Raw genomic sequence first — 13,724 nt, forward strand, 5'->3', positions numbered from 1 at the left:
GTCCCAGTTTTAAATTGAATGAAATTGGAGATTTGGGCAAAGAATAAGAGTTTGTGGTCCACTTTGAGGATTATTTTTTACTATAACAGTGTATCCAAAAAGATCACAAATTATGAAAAGGTCACGTGAAGGATGATTATTATGAAACAGTAACTGGTAATGTTTAAATCTGAGCCATGATTGAACTGCCTGTTTCATTGTTTGATACGCTGGCCTCCCAGGAACTCCTATAATGGCCCAAACATGTGGAAATCACTTGGCATGAGGTCAAGACAGTACGTGACAGGTGTGGAAATAACTCTGACCGGAATGTGCAAAGCAAGAACCGTGGTGTGATGTGCAGATGATGTCCCGCCAAAACTAAATGACTTGATCAAATCAGGCTGTTTGGAATTAAAGGAGTTCCTGGGAGGCCAGCGTATCAGACGTGAAGTCGGCAGTCTAATCACGGCTCCAGGGTACTAAGAATACTTTCTACCTTGATGGTATCCAAGCACTAGTGAAACACTAGGATAAGTGCATTAGTGTAGCAGCGGATTATATATTATATATTATTATTCTCATAACCGTTCTTCTGCACTATCAAAAGTCCCGGTTTGACTTGAACACCTTGTATATACTTTTTATACTCTTGAGCCTTCAGATCAGGACAGGATTAACTGTGGATAGTCCCACAGACACCTCCTAAAGACGGCTATGGATGTTCTGAATGCATGTTAATTTGCGAAAAAAAAAAAAAAAATTCCGCGTATTTTTTATGTTACATTTAAATGATTGAGATCAAACTCATTTTAATATTGCACAAAGATAACCAGAGCAAACGCAAAATACTGTTTTTAAATGTTGATTTCTTTAACTAAGGGATAAAAAAAACCTGCCAAAACCTGAATGGCCCCATGTTAAAAAGTAATTGCCCCCTAGACCTAATAACTGGTTGCGTTGCAACAACTGCAATTTTCTTTCCAATTTTCTAGAATTTCTCTCGTGTTGCTTTTTGAGATATTTTATCATTTTATTTACTTTGTCAGACATGTTCGATTTAAGTGATTTCTTGATTCAAAAGCACTGACAGTAATTAGGCCTGGGTGTGGCAAGTGAAATGTACTTGTCCACATGGGGCTCAATATGCCTTGCTAAATATATATGCCTTATTAAATGAAATCATTTTAAAAACTGCATTTTGTGTAAAAGTTGTTTGATGATCAGCCATTTAACTGTAACAAATTTGCGAAACAAAAAGTAGAAATTTAGAAAAAGGGCAAGCACTTTTTTACGACACTGTACGTATAACTAGTTCGGTTCTTCTGGGTCGAACGTATAAGGAATGAGATCTCTCTCATAGCACCAATAAACAAATAAATAACAAACTCTGGAATAACTTAAAGTCTCGTCTCGAAACCAGTGTGTTAAAGTAACAAAACCAAAAAAAAAAGGTTGTGACCTTAAGTGTACAGGGATTTCAACTCCAAAGACTAAGACTTCATCGTCCTCGGACTTCAAACGCTCCGGTCTTGACGGATGAAGTGGCGTCTCGAGTGACCGAATGCTCTCGACCCCTAAAAGAAAAGGCCCTGCTTGACCTCCTGACCTTCAGAAACCTTCCTGTTTGAGGTTTTAAAGTGCGCGTTAATCTTTGTTTGCCACCAGCGTGTTTAACTCGGTGGAAAAGGAAAGCATTCCGTTATCGTAGTTTCCGCGGCTGCGTCACGCTGTTCAAGCTCTTGCTACATATCATCTGAGATAACGGCTCCGGGTGACTGTTTTGTTGTTTTTTTAAGGTCTGATTTATGTCCTCTAATATCTTACTCAGCTCTCAGTGCTGAAACTCCTCAGTAAATAACGCTGCATGCTGAAGATCTGCCACGAAGGAATTCGAGCCTTCTTTTGGTTTAGGATGAATTACGCTGCTCTCTTTGATAACCCCGGAGAGGGCTCACTCCCAGCAGGAAGCTAAACCCTAATCTCCTTCTCTCTCTGTCCCTCCTTTTTTTTTTTAATCAGAAGCTCGTTTCTGAGCTCCGGAAAACGCAATCGAGGCAGACGCATGGTTTGTTTTGTACTTTGCTACAAAGGAAGAGGCATTCTTTATACGCTTAAAATTAATTCTTTTGCGTCATCCTGGTCAGGGTTGCGGTGGCACTGAAGCCTATCCCGGGAACCATGCAGCGGGAATACGCACTGGAGGGAATGCCAGGCTATCACAAGACACCAAACACACACCTGGGAACAAATTTGGTATATTAACCCAATTACTGGCTGGAAATTACTGAGGAAACTGAAACGTCACGTGAGAAAAGTGTGTTAAATTCCACAAAGACAGGATACCGGGGTCCGGATTACACCCTGGAGCTGTTTTGGGGAGGGGGGGGGAAGGGGGGGGATGTATGCTAAGTATGCTAAGAATGTGATAAGAGTGACAAATCCAAAGTTTGTGCAACATTTTATAAGATCCTAGAACAAAATCATAGACAATTAATAATTTTACAATTCACATATTTAAAGTTAGAACTAACTAAAGTTCCTGCTCTGTTTCACTAGAGGCGCGTCGTACACTGTCTAATATAATAATCATTCGGGCTGTCAACATGAATGCGTTAATGCATGTGATTAATCTAGAGATTTTAACGCATTACTATTTTTTTTTAAACAAATATTAATCATTGACCCTAATGGTGTCCCATAAATGGAGCGCAGTAACCCGGCTGCGTGCGATAGCGGCACGTTTAACGTGGATAATGAGATGACTGAGGAAACTGAGGATCACTGAACGGCAAGTTCCATTGGATTAAACTTACGTTGTTCGCTCAAGCTACCTTCAAAGGGAATTATTTTTATGAGAGTACATTAAGTGGAAGATGTGGGAGTGGTGGCTCAGGCGGCTCAGGTTCTAAGATACTGATTTTTCGGATCCGACAACCCAGCCTCTGCACGCTGAGCGTTAAATGTTAATGTTTGAGAAATTATAAAACTCCAAAATCTCTTTCCTCGAACCAGTTGAATGGTTGAGATGAAGAGTTTTAATTGACTGACAGCACTCAATCAAAAAGCAATCCTTACCAGGCACAACCCGGAGCTCCGCCTCATCGCTGCTCTTTGTAGATCCTGAATTTTCCAGCACACACCGATACAGACCCGCGTCCACCTCCGTAGCGTTGCTGATGACGAGCGCACCGCTGGGTAACGTGTACACTCTGCGGTCCAACGGCACCGGCTCCTTGTCGCGCTCCCAGCGAATAAAGCTCACCAAGTCCGCGTTGACCTCACAGCTGAACATGTGGCTCTCCCCGAGGCGCACAGACGCCGCCTCCGGCTGCCCGGAGAAACGCAGCATACCTACACAGAGAACACAGTGCACTTATTCAGATTATTGAGAAATCAATCACTGCTAAAATTAAAAAAAAAAAAAAAAAATTAAAAAAAAAGACCAAAACCACATCATAATTAATAGAACCGATAACCGATTACATCCGCAGGGCCAAAAACACTACTTTCACTTAGAGATGTTAGAGCACAGGTTACTGCAATGGATTATACAATGCATTAATACAGTATTCTACACACGTCACTAAAACAGACAGTGAACAAAGACGTGTGTGTGTGTGTGTAGTCAATTCCATTATTACATAAAGTATATAAACGGTTACATACAGTGAGAACCTTAAACAGTCAGAGTTATTCTAATGACAATGACATAAGAACATTCAAAATCAATAGAAATTCATTTTCATGCCGAAACAAGGATTTATTTTCAATTGCCCTCAGACTCCAAAAGCTGCTGCTGAACAATTTTTTTTTTTTTTAATAATTGGCACAATTAAAATATATACTGTATATATATATATATATTTTTTTAAAGGCAGATGTTTGTTTGGCGAACAGGAGTCCAGATGTGAACAAAGCTTACTTTTTTGATTACTTTAGCTCATCAAATTAAAAATTAATTAATTAATTAATAAGTGTACCAAAGCAGAAAAACCCCAGTTTTCAAAATATAATTTTCTAACAAGTTTGTTTAATATCTTTGCATCACAAAACTTTAATATAATCACATTTTAATTCTTATGCTTTTGGATGTTTTTACACTGTTTATTGTGTATTTTAACTGAAACTGTGTGATTTCATCAATTCTGTAAAGTAAAAATTCAATTTAACCAAAATGTTGGGCTGACTGTTTAATTCAGGATCGAGTTATAATTTTTAAATGTTTTAACAATAAATTCTCTCAAATTGACAGAAACGAGTGTGTTCCTACGTGTGTCCACTTCCTATTAAAGGTTCTGTGAAGGTTTGCTCGAACCCTCATGAACGACTTGGAAGGAGTTTCAAAAGATGGAACAAAAGTATTAAAATAGCGAGGGATAGCAATCCCACAAATATGTCTCGGCTATAACTCGCAGGCACGAAAACATGGCTTTGTACGAGACGTGACATTTAAACCAACAACACCACAAGTTACACGGCATTCCTTACATACTTTTAGATGTTTTTAATACTTTACAACCTGCAAGTCATAAAGCAGCTTGGAACAAGTCAGAAAGAACAAAAAAAAAAAAAAAAAAAAAACCTGTATGATTTTTTTATGTTCCACCCCCAAGCGGATGATGACACAAAATGGTGTAAAAAGGGTCTCATCATCATGTGATTTATGGCAGGCTTTTTATGTGACCATGGAGCCAAATGACTTATATGCGAGCAAAAAAAGGCGGTCGTGAAATGCATAAAATTGCACAATAACCGCCTCACACTGGGCCTCTAAAATAGAGCACTGCTATGGAATTTCAAAGAAAGCCTTTAAAATAAATCCTGAAAGGCGATCTAGGTCCGGCTGGGAACAGAGCCAGGTCTGCAGTCCGCCGCGAGATTTAATGCAAGAAAAGTGGCTTTGCACAGAACAAGGATGGGGTTTTTTTTGTACTGGGTTTTGGTGAATAATAATAATAATAATAAGTCATCATAATACATATTATTAGACGACGCCTTTTAAGACCCCATGTCACCTTACAATTCATAAAAGAATGACATAAGATAAAAGCAAGAGATCAATAAAACATGGTTAAATGTGGAACCAAAGCGAGTCGGCCTGATTAAAGAGACGGCGTCTTTAGATTGAACGCATGTATCGGTGAAGCGAGTTCCAGAGTTTTGGTGCAGCGTCCCCGTAGTGCTGAGGTCGAGGTTGGGTACAGAAAGTGGACCTCGTGATGAGGAACACGGGAAGCAGAACGGTGTGCAAGTCAGGAGCGGGTCTTTAAGACGTGCAGGGACGAGACCGTCGCGAGCTGCGAATGCATTTTGTAATCTGAGCAAATGAGACCCAGACATCCAACGGCGGAGTTGGATAAGAAAAGTGTTGGCTTGGATTTCACCAAGACGGGGCAGGAAAGTCAGCTTCATTATTCTCTATTATTGTAGCGACAGGAGGAGAACCAAGTGCCAGGACTGAGGTGAACGGCTTCAGTTAATCAACGTTCGCAATGCGTGGACAAGATCGCTGCGTATTACGCATATGATGGAGCAGATATGTGCAGATTTGTCACTTTTATGTCTTTCTAGTTTGCCGTCTGGAGACACGAAAAGAAAGAGAGAGATCATATCACCTGGTTTTCTGTCTTCACAAACAGAGAACGTTTCATGACTTTATTGCCACTCCAGCTCCTCTGGCACGGACTCGCACCGAGACAAGCTGGTTTAATCCGTTCATCTATAAAATGCAAAGAGCATCCTTTATATACTACTTCTGCTTCTTAATATGTACGCCTGGATGACTTTCTTTGTTGGAAGGAAGAAGGCAAACTTCCAGACATGGCTTGTTGCACTTCATCACAGCGCACGAGCGTCACTCTGGACGTTTTGGCTGCGCTAGGACACTGAGCCTGCTGTTATTTTCATCCGCTGTCCGAATGTTTCCTACCGGACCATCCAAGAGAAACATTTACGCAATGATTCCTAACAGCGGTTTGGACGCGGTGTTGGAACGAAGTCTATAACAGACAGCGACAGACCTCACACACCGAGAGAGAGAGAGAGGCTGCAGGTCCATCAGGGAAGGTCAACTGCACTTCATATATAGTAATGCTCCTAACCGCAGCAGACATCATGCTCGGTCTGTTGACCCCCAACACAGACCAGGATTTGAACACGTACCCTCTCACTTCCTCACTCGGAGTGTTCCAGGTCTGGTGTGTGTGCACGCATCGACGAAACAATCAGCGATTATTGGCCGGGAACTTGAGTGATTTCGGTGCAGTGGACTGCATTAGAGGCGGCTCACATCGTTGTTTACCAGCAGGACTCCGCAGAGAGAGAGAGAGGCAATCTGCCTCGTCCGATACACGATATTGAAGGAGACTTCACGGCGAAATAGACGCCACACGCACAGAAGCAGAGCCAGGATCGGAAGGAGAATAGGCAGCTGCTCCGAGTCGAGCCGAGATGAATGTTTCATAAAAAACAGATGTTGTGTACTTTATTGACAATCCAATGAAGTTACATGACCACTTGAATGTTGTCTGAAGAGCTCGGGAGGATTAGAGAGGCCATTCCGGCTACTCTGGAGGCTGTAAACAAAAAACGCACACATCCTTCCTGATCTGCATCAGCCGCCAAACCCATGAGCAGCCAAGACGCTTGGACTAACAGTGTGCAAAAGGTGCAGGCTATTAGGATTCCTCGTTAAAGGGGAACTATTATTTAAAATTTCCTGTGTGCATGTATAAACAAAAAAACGTGAAAAAATTAAAAATTACCTGCATTATGCATTTAAAAATCAGATTTGTTTTCCCCCCTAATGTGACCTCATAAGTAAATCTCCTCCCCCGGCAATGCATTTAAGCGCAGCATTTTAAAAAAATACAAACTACCTTCAAATACAACATTTAACCTAAAACTAAATTGAACAAAAAGCTAAATTTTTACTGAGCAGCTCGAATCTCTGACATCTGCCATAATTATTTCTAATAATAATTAAAACTTATCAAAAAATTGACTCCTACCATACGGAATGAAATGTGTAAATAGTTCAGAGTGCGCCACCTGTATAAATTTTTTCAATTTAAATGACTTATTAGCACTTGTGGAGTTAAGAATGGTGTAAGCGTGTGTAATGACCGGGTTTAAGACTAATTCGCTCACATGTATGGAGAAGAAAAAAAAAAAAAAACAGATCGAAGGCTTTTAACAAGCACCATTTTTATAATACGAGACAGCAAGAAAACGCCGGTCATGACCAATCAAACTGGAAACCAGCCTGAAAAATTCTGGTCATTGCTCGATCGGCCGGGTCATCTCTGTTACACATGTAAAAGGTGGCATCCATAACCGAACCGATCTCTAGTAACCCAGCAGCTACGAGCAGAGATGATGTCATCCAGCAACACCCTTCACAGGAGGACATGTACCATTAGAGAAGAATATTAGGATGTCTCGGATGCCCCGTGGAGGCAGAGCCCATCGGCTATGATCAGCCCCTCCCAGGACGCTCTGTACTTCTTAACTGGTCGTTGGAGGAAGCAGACGGCTATTAAGGAAAGCTCAAAAATATTTACAGGCGGCCAGCCCAACATCCCCTTCCAGTCCGAGGTGGGCTTCTCAGGCCCAGAGCGCCGCAAGTCCGACTCCGCCGAGCCCGATTTACTGACGCCGTTAAACCCGACTATGAGGAGATAAATCTGTTTCTGTCACGGGCCCGTGGTGAAAAATCACTCGGAATGGCGAGTCTCATCTCCGGAAGTGCAAACTCATAAGATCAGAACACTGGGCCTCTAAGCTCCCAAGGGTAAATAAATCCACCTCTTTTCTTTCTTTCTGACTCAGTAAAATGAGCAGATTAAGTTGCCCCCTGCTTACCTTCATGTAATATTCATGAGCTGGGTTCGAGCAATCTTAATATGACTTCAGTCCAAATTACAGAGCTCTCCAAGCTTCGTGTCGTATTGTTTTATTAATATTAATGCGGAAGAGGGAAGGATAGGCGACCGGAATGTGACGCAGTTCATAGTAAAGTCAGCCCGAGACCTGACCGCAGCCTACCCTACCCTTCCCTACCCGCTGCATATTTCATGAATATTACATGCACTGTTGTATATTTTATAGCAGGATGCAGGCTTTGTTCTATTAAGAGCTGAAAATGGCAGAGTAACAGGCCGCTGTGTGTTTCCTCCTGGCATTGTCGAGAGAACCAACCGCTCGTGCCTTTCAATCCCAGACAGGTTACAGTCAGGTCTCAAGTAATCAGGGCCGCACACTTTAACTATCAAAACGGTCGGGCCACTACTCCGCTACACAAGAAACTGTGATATTAAAGTAGGCGTAACGAAGCGCTTCGAGATCTCTCCTGCATGTTGAAGAGGGCAATTCAGCGTCTCGTTCAAACGTCCTTTTGTTAGATCCCGCCGATGGTCTACGCCGCCCAGTGACAGCTAGAGATCTGAAGAGCAGAGATAACACCGGGCCATCTTTCATCATGGTTCAGATACCAGAAACAATGCCTTGGCTGTCTGGTTAATGAGCCAGACTAATGATTATACCTTCCGAAAGACAAGACACGCATGCAAATAAACACACCGGCCCCTCTGGTACCTTTTTTCTGTAAGATCGCTCAGTGGAACATGGAGGAGTTCATGAAGCTCAGAAGCTGTTTAACCTGTTTAGAATCTTAAGATTGATTTTTTTTTCCAATTTTTATCATCGTGCCAAAGATTTTGGTGGTGCGGAGATAAAGAAAATCAGAAGACCCTGATTAGTGAATCACCAGTCACCAACCCAGACTATCGCTATGTCGATTCAATATTACATTTCCCCCCAATTGCGATACAATTTTAAACCATTACAAAGTTTAATGGTTAATTAAATGGAGCCTGTTCCTTAATACTTCAGTTTTGTAACTTAAAAACCAAGCGCAGCATTTAAACAAAACTTCAAATACAAGAGTTGAACATTTAAGTTGAGCAGCACATATCCGCCAGTCTCGCTCCAAAATCTGCACAAATATCATGATCGATTATTCCTGCTTCTGTAAAGACACTCGATGTCAGTAGACACTTAAAGAGTCCATCTCTCTTAAGAGTTCTTTGCGCTTAGTCCCTATGGGAAAACCCTTTCAAAGTTCCATGTGGATTCCTAGGACAAAGGCTCTCTCTTTTCTTTTCATGAGTTCCAAGCGAAGACGTCTCAAGTGTTGGTCAAAGAACCTTCGAGGAATGCCGGGGTAATGCGTTTCCCCAGCGGGTCAAACCCAGCACGGCCTTCCTTACATCCCTCAGGAGAAATGATTGTTCACGTCACACAGGTACACGTTAAGAGAGCGCGATATGACGGAAGACGCAATATTTAAAGAGGCGCGGTGAATATTAAGCACGATACACCTCAGATCTCCAAGGTCTCAGAGTTCAACCCTGAGTGCATCTTCTCTCCATGAGTCTGTGGGTTTCATAGCAGGATGCAGGCTTTCTTCTAATGAGAGCTGAAAATGGCAGAGTAACAGGCCGCTGTGTGTTTCCTCCTGGCATTGTCGAGAGAACCAACCGCTCGTGCCTTTCAATCCCAGACAGGTTACAGTCAGGTCTCAAGTAATCAGGGCTGCACACTTTAACTATCAAAACGGTCGAGCCACTATTCCGCTACACAAGAAACTGTGATATTAAAGTAGGCGTAACGAAGCGCATCGAGATCTCTCCTCCATGTTGAAGAGGGCGATTCAGCGACTCGTTCAAACGTCCTTTTGTTAGATCCTGCCGATGGTCTACGCCGCCCAGTGACAGCTAGAGATCTGAAGAGCAGAGATAACACCGGGCCATCTTTCATCATGGTTTCTGCAAAAATCTGTTGCCTATTTTTGGTTAATTGCCAAGTTTAGGTCATTTTATAATTGGAAGTTGACCTAAATGATTTAAAAAGTAGGGATGCACCGAAATAAATTTCTTGGCCGAAGCCAAAGCCGAATAATAATGAAATGCTTGGCTGAAGGCCGAATACCGAACGCGGTGTTTCGCATTTCTTTCCCTTTATTTTGCCAATTTATATTAATTATTTATTAAATAGTAAAAATTTGCTTTTTACTATTTTGTGTTGCTTTTCAGAAAAATAAATCAAATAACAAAAATACAATTTTAAAATATTTAACACTGAACATTTTACATTCCAGCAGACATTATACAAACAAAGCACAATATAACTTAAAATAAATAAATTAGTCAAAAGATTTTTTTTTTTGGCCATCTTTGAAGCCCCCCTTCTTGAATAGCCTATGTTAGGGCTATAACTGACTGCTGAAAGAATGTAACTCTGTATGTCTACAACAACAAATGTGCATTAAATAGTGCAAAAAATGTGGATTCGCTGCTGCTGTTGCCGTAGCCGCCGCCGTGTCTTTCTCGTACTCTGCATGATGTTCGGGGTGTCCTGATTTTAAGTGATAAATTAAACTTGAAGTGCTGTACGTTTTTGCAGATGCACCCCCTCTGGACAATTCAGCAGAACAGTGTCTGCAAACGGCCGTTTTTGCCTCTTTCTCACACTGCTGACATGTTTGCTGCATAAAGCGCGCACCTCTCACTCTGCGCGGGTTACTATTTGATCGCGTCATTAGAAACGACATTGTTCGGCAAAATTTATTCGGCCTTTTTACTTATTTCGGTTGCCGAACATTCAGTGCATCCCTGTTAAAAAGTATTTAAAAACTGTTTACTTAATAAATCGAATCAGCCTATTAAAAGATTGATTAAATTACTTAATCGATTTCATCACACAACACTAGTCTGCCCTATAGCTACTGATTAAAGAGATGGGAGAGAAAATGATTCAGTTGCATATCACAATTCCTTCACATTGCAATTCAGGTATCAGCACACTGACTCCAAAATCGATAAAAAAAATTAATAATTTCACATTAATTTCTTTGTATCTGAGCCAGTTGCTGTTCCTCTGTAATCCTGCAGGTGGCGTGCTCCAAACTAATCACACCTTGGCAGACAGTACAGCATCCTGTGAGATAGGAACGAATTATTCGCTAAATTTGTTTCAGGACATTTAGAAAATCGCAATACAAATTGAATCGCATCTGGGTATCGTGATGTCGTATCGGGACGTCCCTGGTGATTCCCGTCCCTGTCCTCTGACATTCCCCGCCCAGGTTGACGACACAGTTATAACAAATGAGTAAAAGAAAATTTTTAAACTGATTAAAAGATTCGTAAAAGGGTTTCCTAAAAAAAAAATTTTTTAAACTCGTCCAAACAGACACACCCAACTAAAACGTCTTCTTTTTCTTGACTTCCAAAAAACAATATAGCAATTGAGTTGCTCCTTCTAGACAGCAGTGTGCTTTATTTCTCTCTATCGAACAGAGGCAATACATTTCCCAGAGGACAAAATGTCAGCGCGCTCTCATGGGTTATATTCCGTGTCACTTTCCAGAAGCGCCTAATAAATGGGAAACGATAACGCGGCGCAGACGTTAACACAACGTTTCCACGCGGCGGTCTCTTCAGAGGGAACGCCGACCCGCTCCGATCCTCACCCATTTGTTTATCACCATGGGGCATTTTTACGGAGAGGGGAGTTTACACGTGTTGGAAGTACACTTTTCAGAACACTGCGTGGAGAATAAACCTGTCACAACTGCCGTGACAACTGATCTGCGCCTGGCAGAAAGACAAGGGATCTGAGAGACCGCCCTGTTACGAGAGGAAAAATGCTATGCTGTCGGTTTCAGAGCGCTGCAGTGTCTGAGCTCATTCCTTTGCAAAAAATAAATAAATAAAATCCAAGATTATAGAGGACGGGTTGCTTTTTATGCACAGCTGAAACAAACAGCTGAACATGGGGGTGGACACGTCACCGGATCTACACTGGCACCAGGTTGGATTCTAAACGGATGTCAAAACCTTACTGTATTTATGTATTTATAAAGTCGTGAGATTTATAGAATTGAACTGAAGATGGAATCGGCATTTATGCACCGTGATGATGTCGTATCGGGTGATTCCTGGTGATTCCCTTCCCCGATAAACAGATCAATGCCCGACAACTTTTTTGATGATCATAGCATTTAGAACTACTAACAAAGTTTCAGAATAAACTGACTGGTAGAAAGATGCATTGCCTCATATGAGGTTTATCTCAGCTGTGCCTTAAGGGCATCCCAGAAACACACACAAACATTTAGCGTACAAGATGGAACCTTTTTATCCCTAAATATGTTCTTACACCGTCTAATCCTAATGTTTTCTAATGCATTCGCTGCTTTAATACGTGCAAAGAGTAAAACAGCCCAGACTTGCACGGTACAGATGTTGAGCTCTTGCCTTGCGTAAACACAAAGCCTTACACGGCGAGCCCAGCTGGCTCCTTGGACATGGCCAAACAGTCCTGTGTGTTTATTAAAAGATTCAGCTCATCGTCGAGTTTACATTAAAACCTGCAGCATCCTGTTCAAACATCCTGTCCGCCCCAGCGATCCGCGGCGTGCCGCACCTAGGCCACCTCAGCGGTGCATAACTGCACTCAGTGCGAACAACACCCGATCCTCGGTACTGGAGGCAAACAAATGAAATTGAAATATCATTCAATTAGGTTGTCTAGACAAAGGCGGGCACCTCGGCCGGCAGACCAGCCGCGTAATATGAATGTTTGCCGTGCGTGAGCGGAAGCGGCGAAAAGAACTCGCAGGGCCCCAGAAGAGGAAAAGGAGGAGGAGGAGGAGGGGGGGGGGCACAGACAAGAACGACTGTAGCAACGGCCGTTACCGTGGAAACCATGGGAATAAAATGAACATCTGTGGAATGAACATGTGTAAATTCAAATGCCAAGGATGTTAAGGTCAGCGTTGTAATTGACATGCGAGAATCAATTAAACAAAATAGAGATGAGCGCGTCGTTCTGCTTAGGTGCACACCGATGACTTTTCAAAGCCACGAATTAATGCTAGAGGGGGGCATGGAAATCAGATTTCATTGTTCAACTTCAGATTTATGATGAAAACTAGCAGTTGAACAATTGTTAGAGACGGCGGATTGGCCGTTCTACGTTTCAAAGCCCATTAACAAGGATTTCAATAGAGTAAAAAAAAAAATAATAAAGAGATTTGAGATAATGAGATTTAATTTATATGTAAATATATGCTCATTTCAGTTTTTAAAAAATTAACCCTATCAAAACTGTGTTTTTCTTTCATTTAATAATTTTAAGGGATTTTGAAATTAAGTTCTCAGTTAATAAATTTGTTATGGCAGAGGGTCTAATTATGACGGATGTTCAAGTCAAACCAAGACTTTTGATTGTGCAGAATAACAGAACTATAAGTAGTGAGTAAAAACTCCATCTATTTCTCTACTGTATATAATCTCCTGCTACACTAGCACTTATCTCAGCGTTTCACTAGAACTTGGATAAAAAGATTTCTCAATACACCAGAGGCATGATCAGACTGTCTGCTTTACTTCACCGTCTAAAACCCTGGCCCCCCAGGAACTCCTTTAATGGCCCAACCATGTGGAAATCCCTTGCTCCAAGCCATTTCCACATGTTTGGGCCATTAAAGGAGTTCCTGGGAGGCCAGCATCAGGACTGTACAGGGGATGTGATAACTCCCAGCCGAGTTCCTGTAATGTGCGAGTGGTGTTGGTGAATGATTGCGTGCAGTTTCCACAGACAGATGCGTCTCTTCTGCAAGTTGGCGACAATTAGACAAATGACCAAAGCATAAAGAGAAAGGTTTAGAAATGTAG

General features: G+C 41.8%; 1 protein-coding gene across 3 annotated transcripts in view; it reads right to left on the reverse strand.

Moving 5' to 3' along the window:
- Positions 1–13,724, reverse strand: part of neo1a (neogenin 1a) — a 133,814-nt gene that overhangs the window by 53,984 nt on the left and 66,106 nt on the right. For all 3 annotated transcript variants that reach the window (XM_053512800.1, XM_053512801.1, XM_053512799.1), the window contains exon 3: positions 3,058–3,333. In XM_053512800.1, the coding sequence (XP_053368775.1) occupies positions 3,058–3,333 (276 nt within the window). The remainder of the gene's footprint in view (positions 1–3,057; positions 3,334–13,724) is intronic.

This window comes from Clarias gariepinus, chromosome 15, assembly GCF_024256425.1.
Source record: "Clarias gariepinus isolate MV-2021 ecotype Netherlands chromosome 15, CGAR_prim_01v2, whole genome shotgun sequence".
Classification (NCBI taxonomy): Eukaryota; Metazoa; Chordata; class Actinopteri; order Siluriformes; family Clariidae; genus Clarias; species Clarias gariepinus.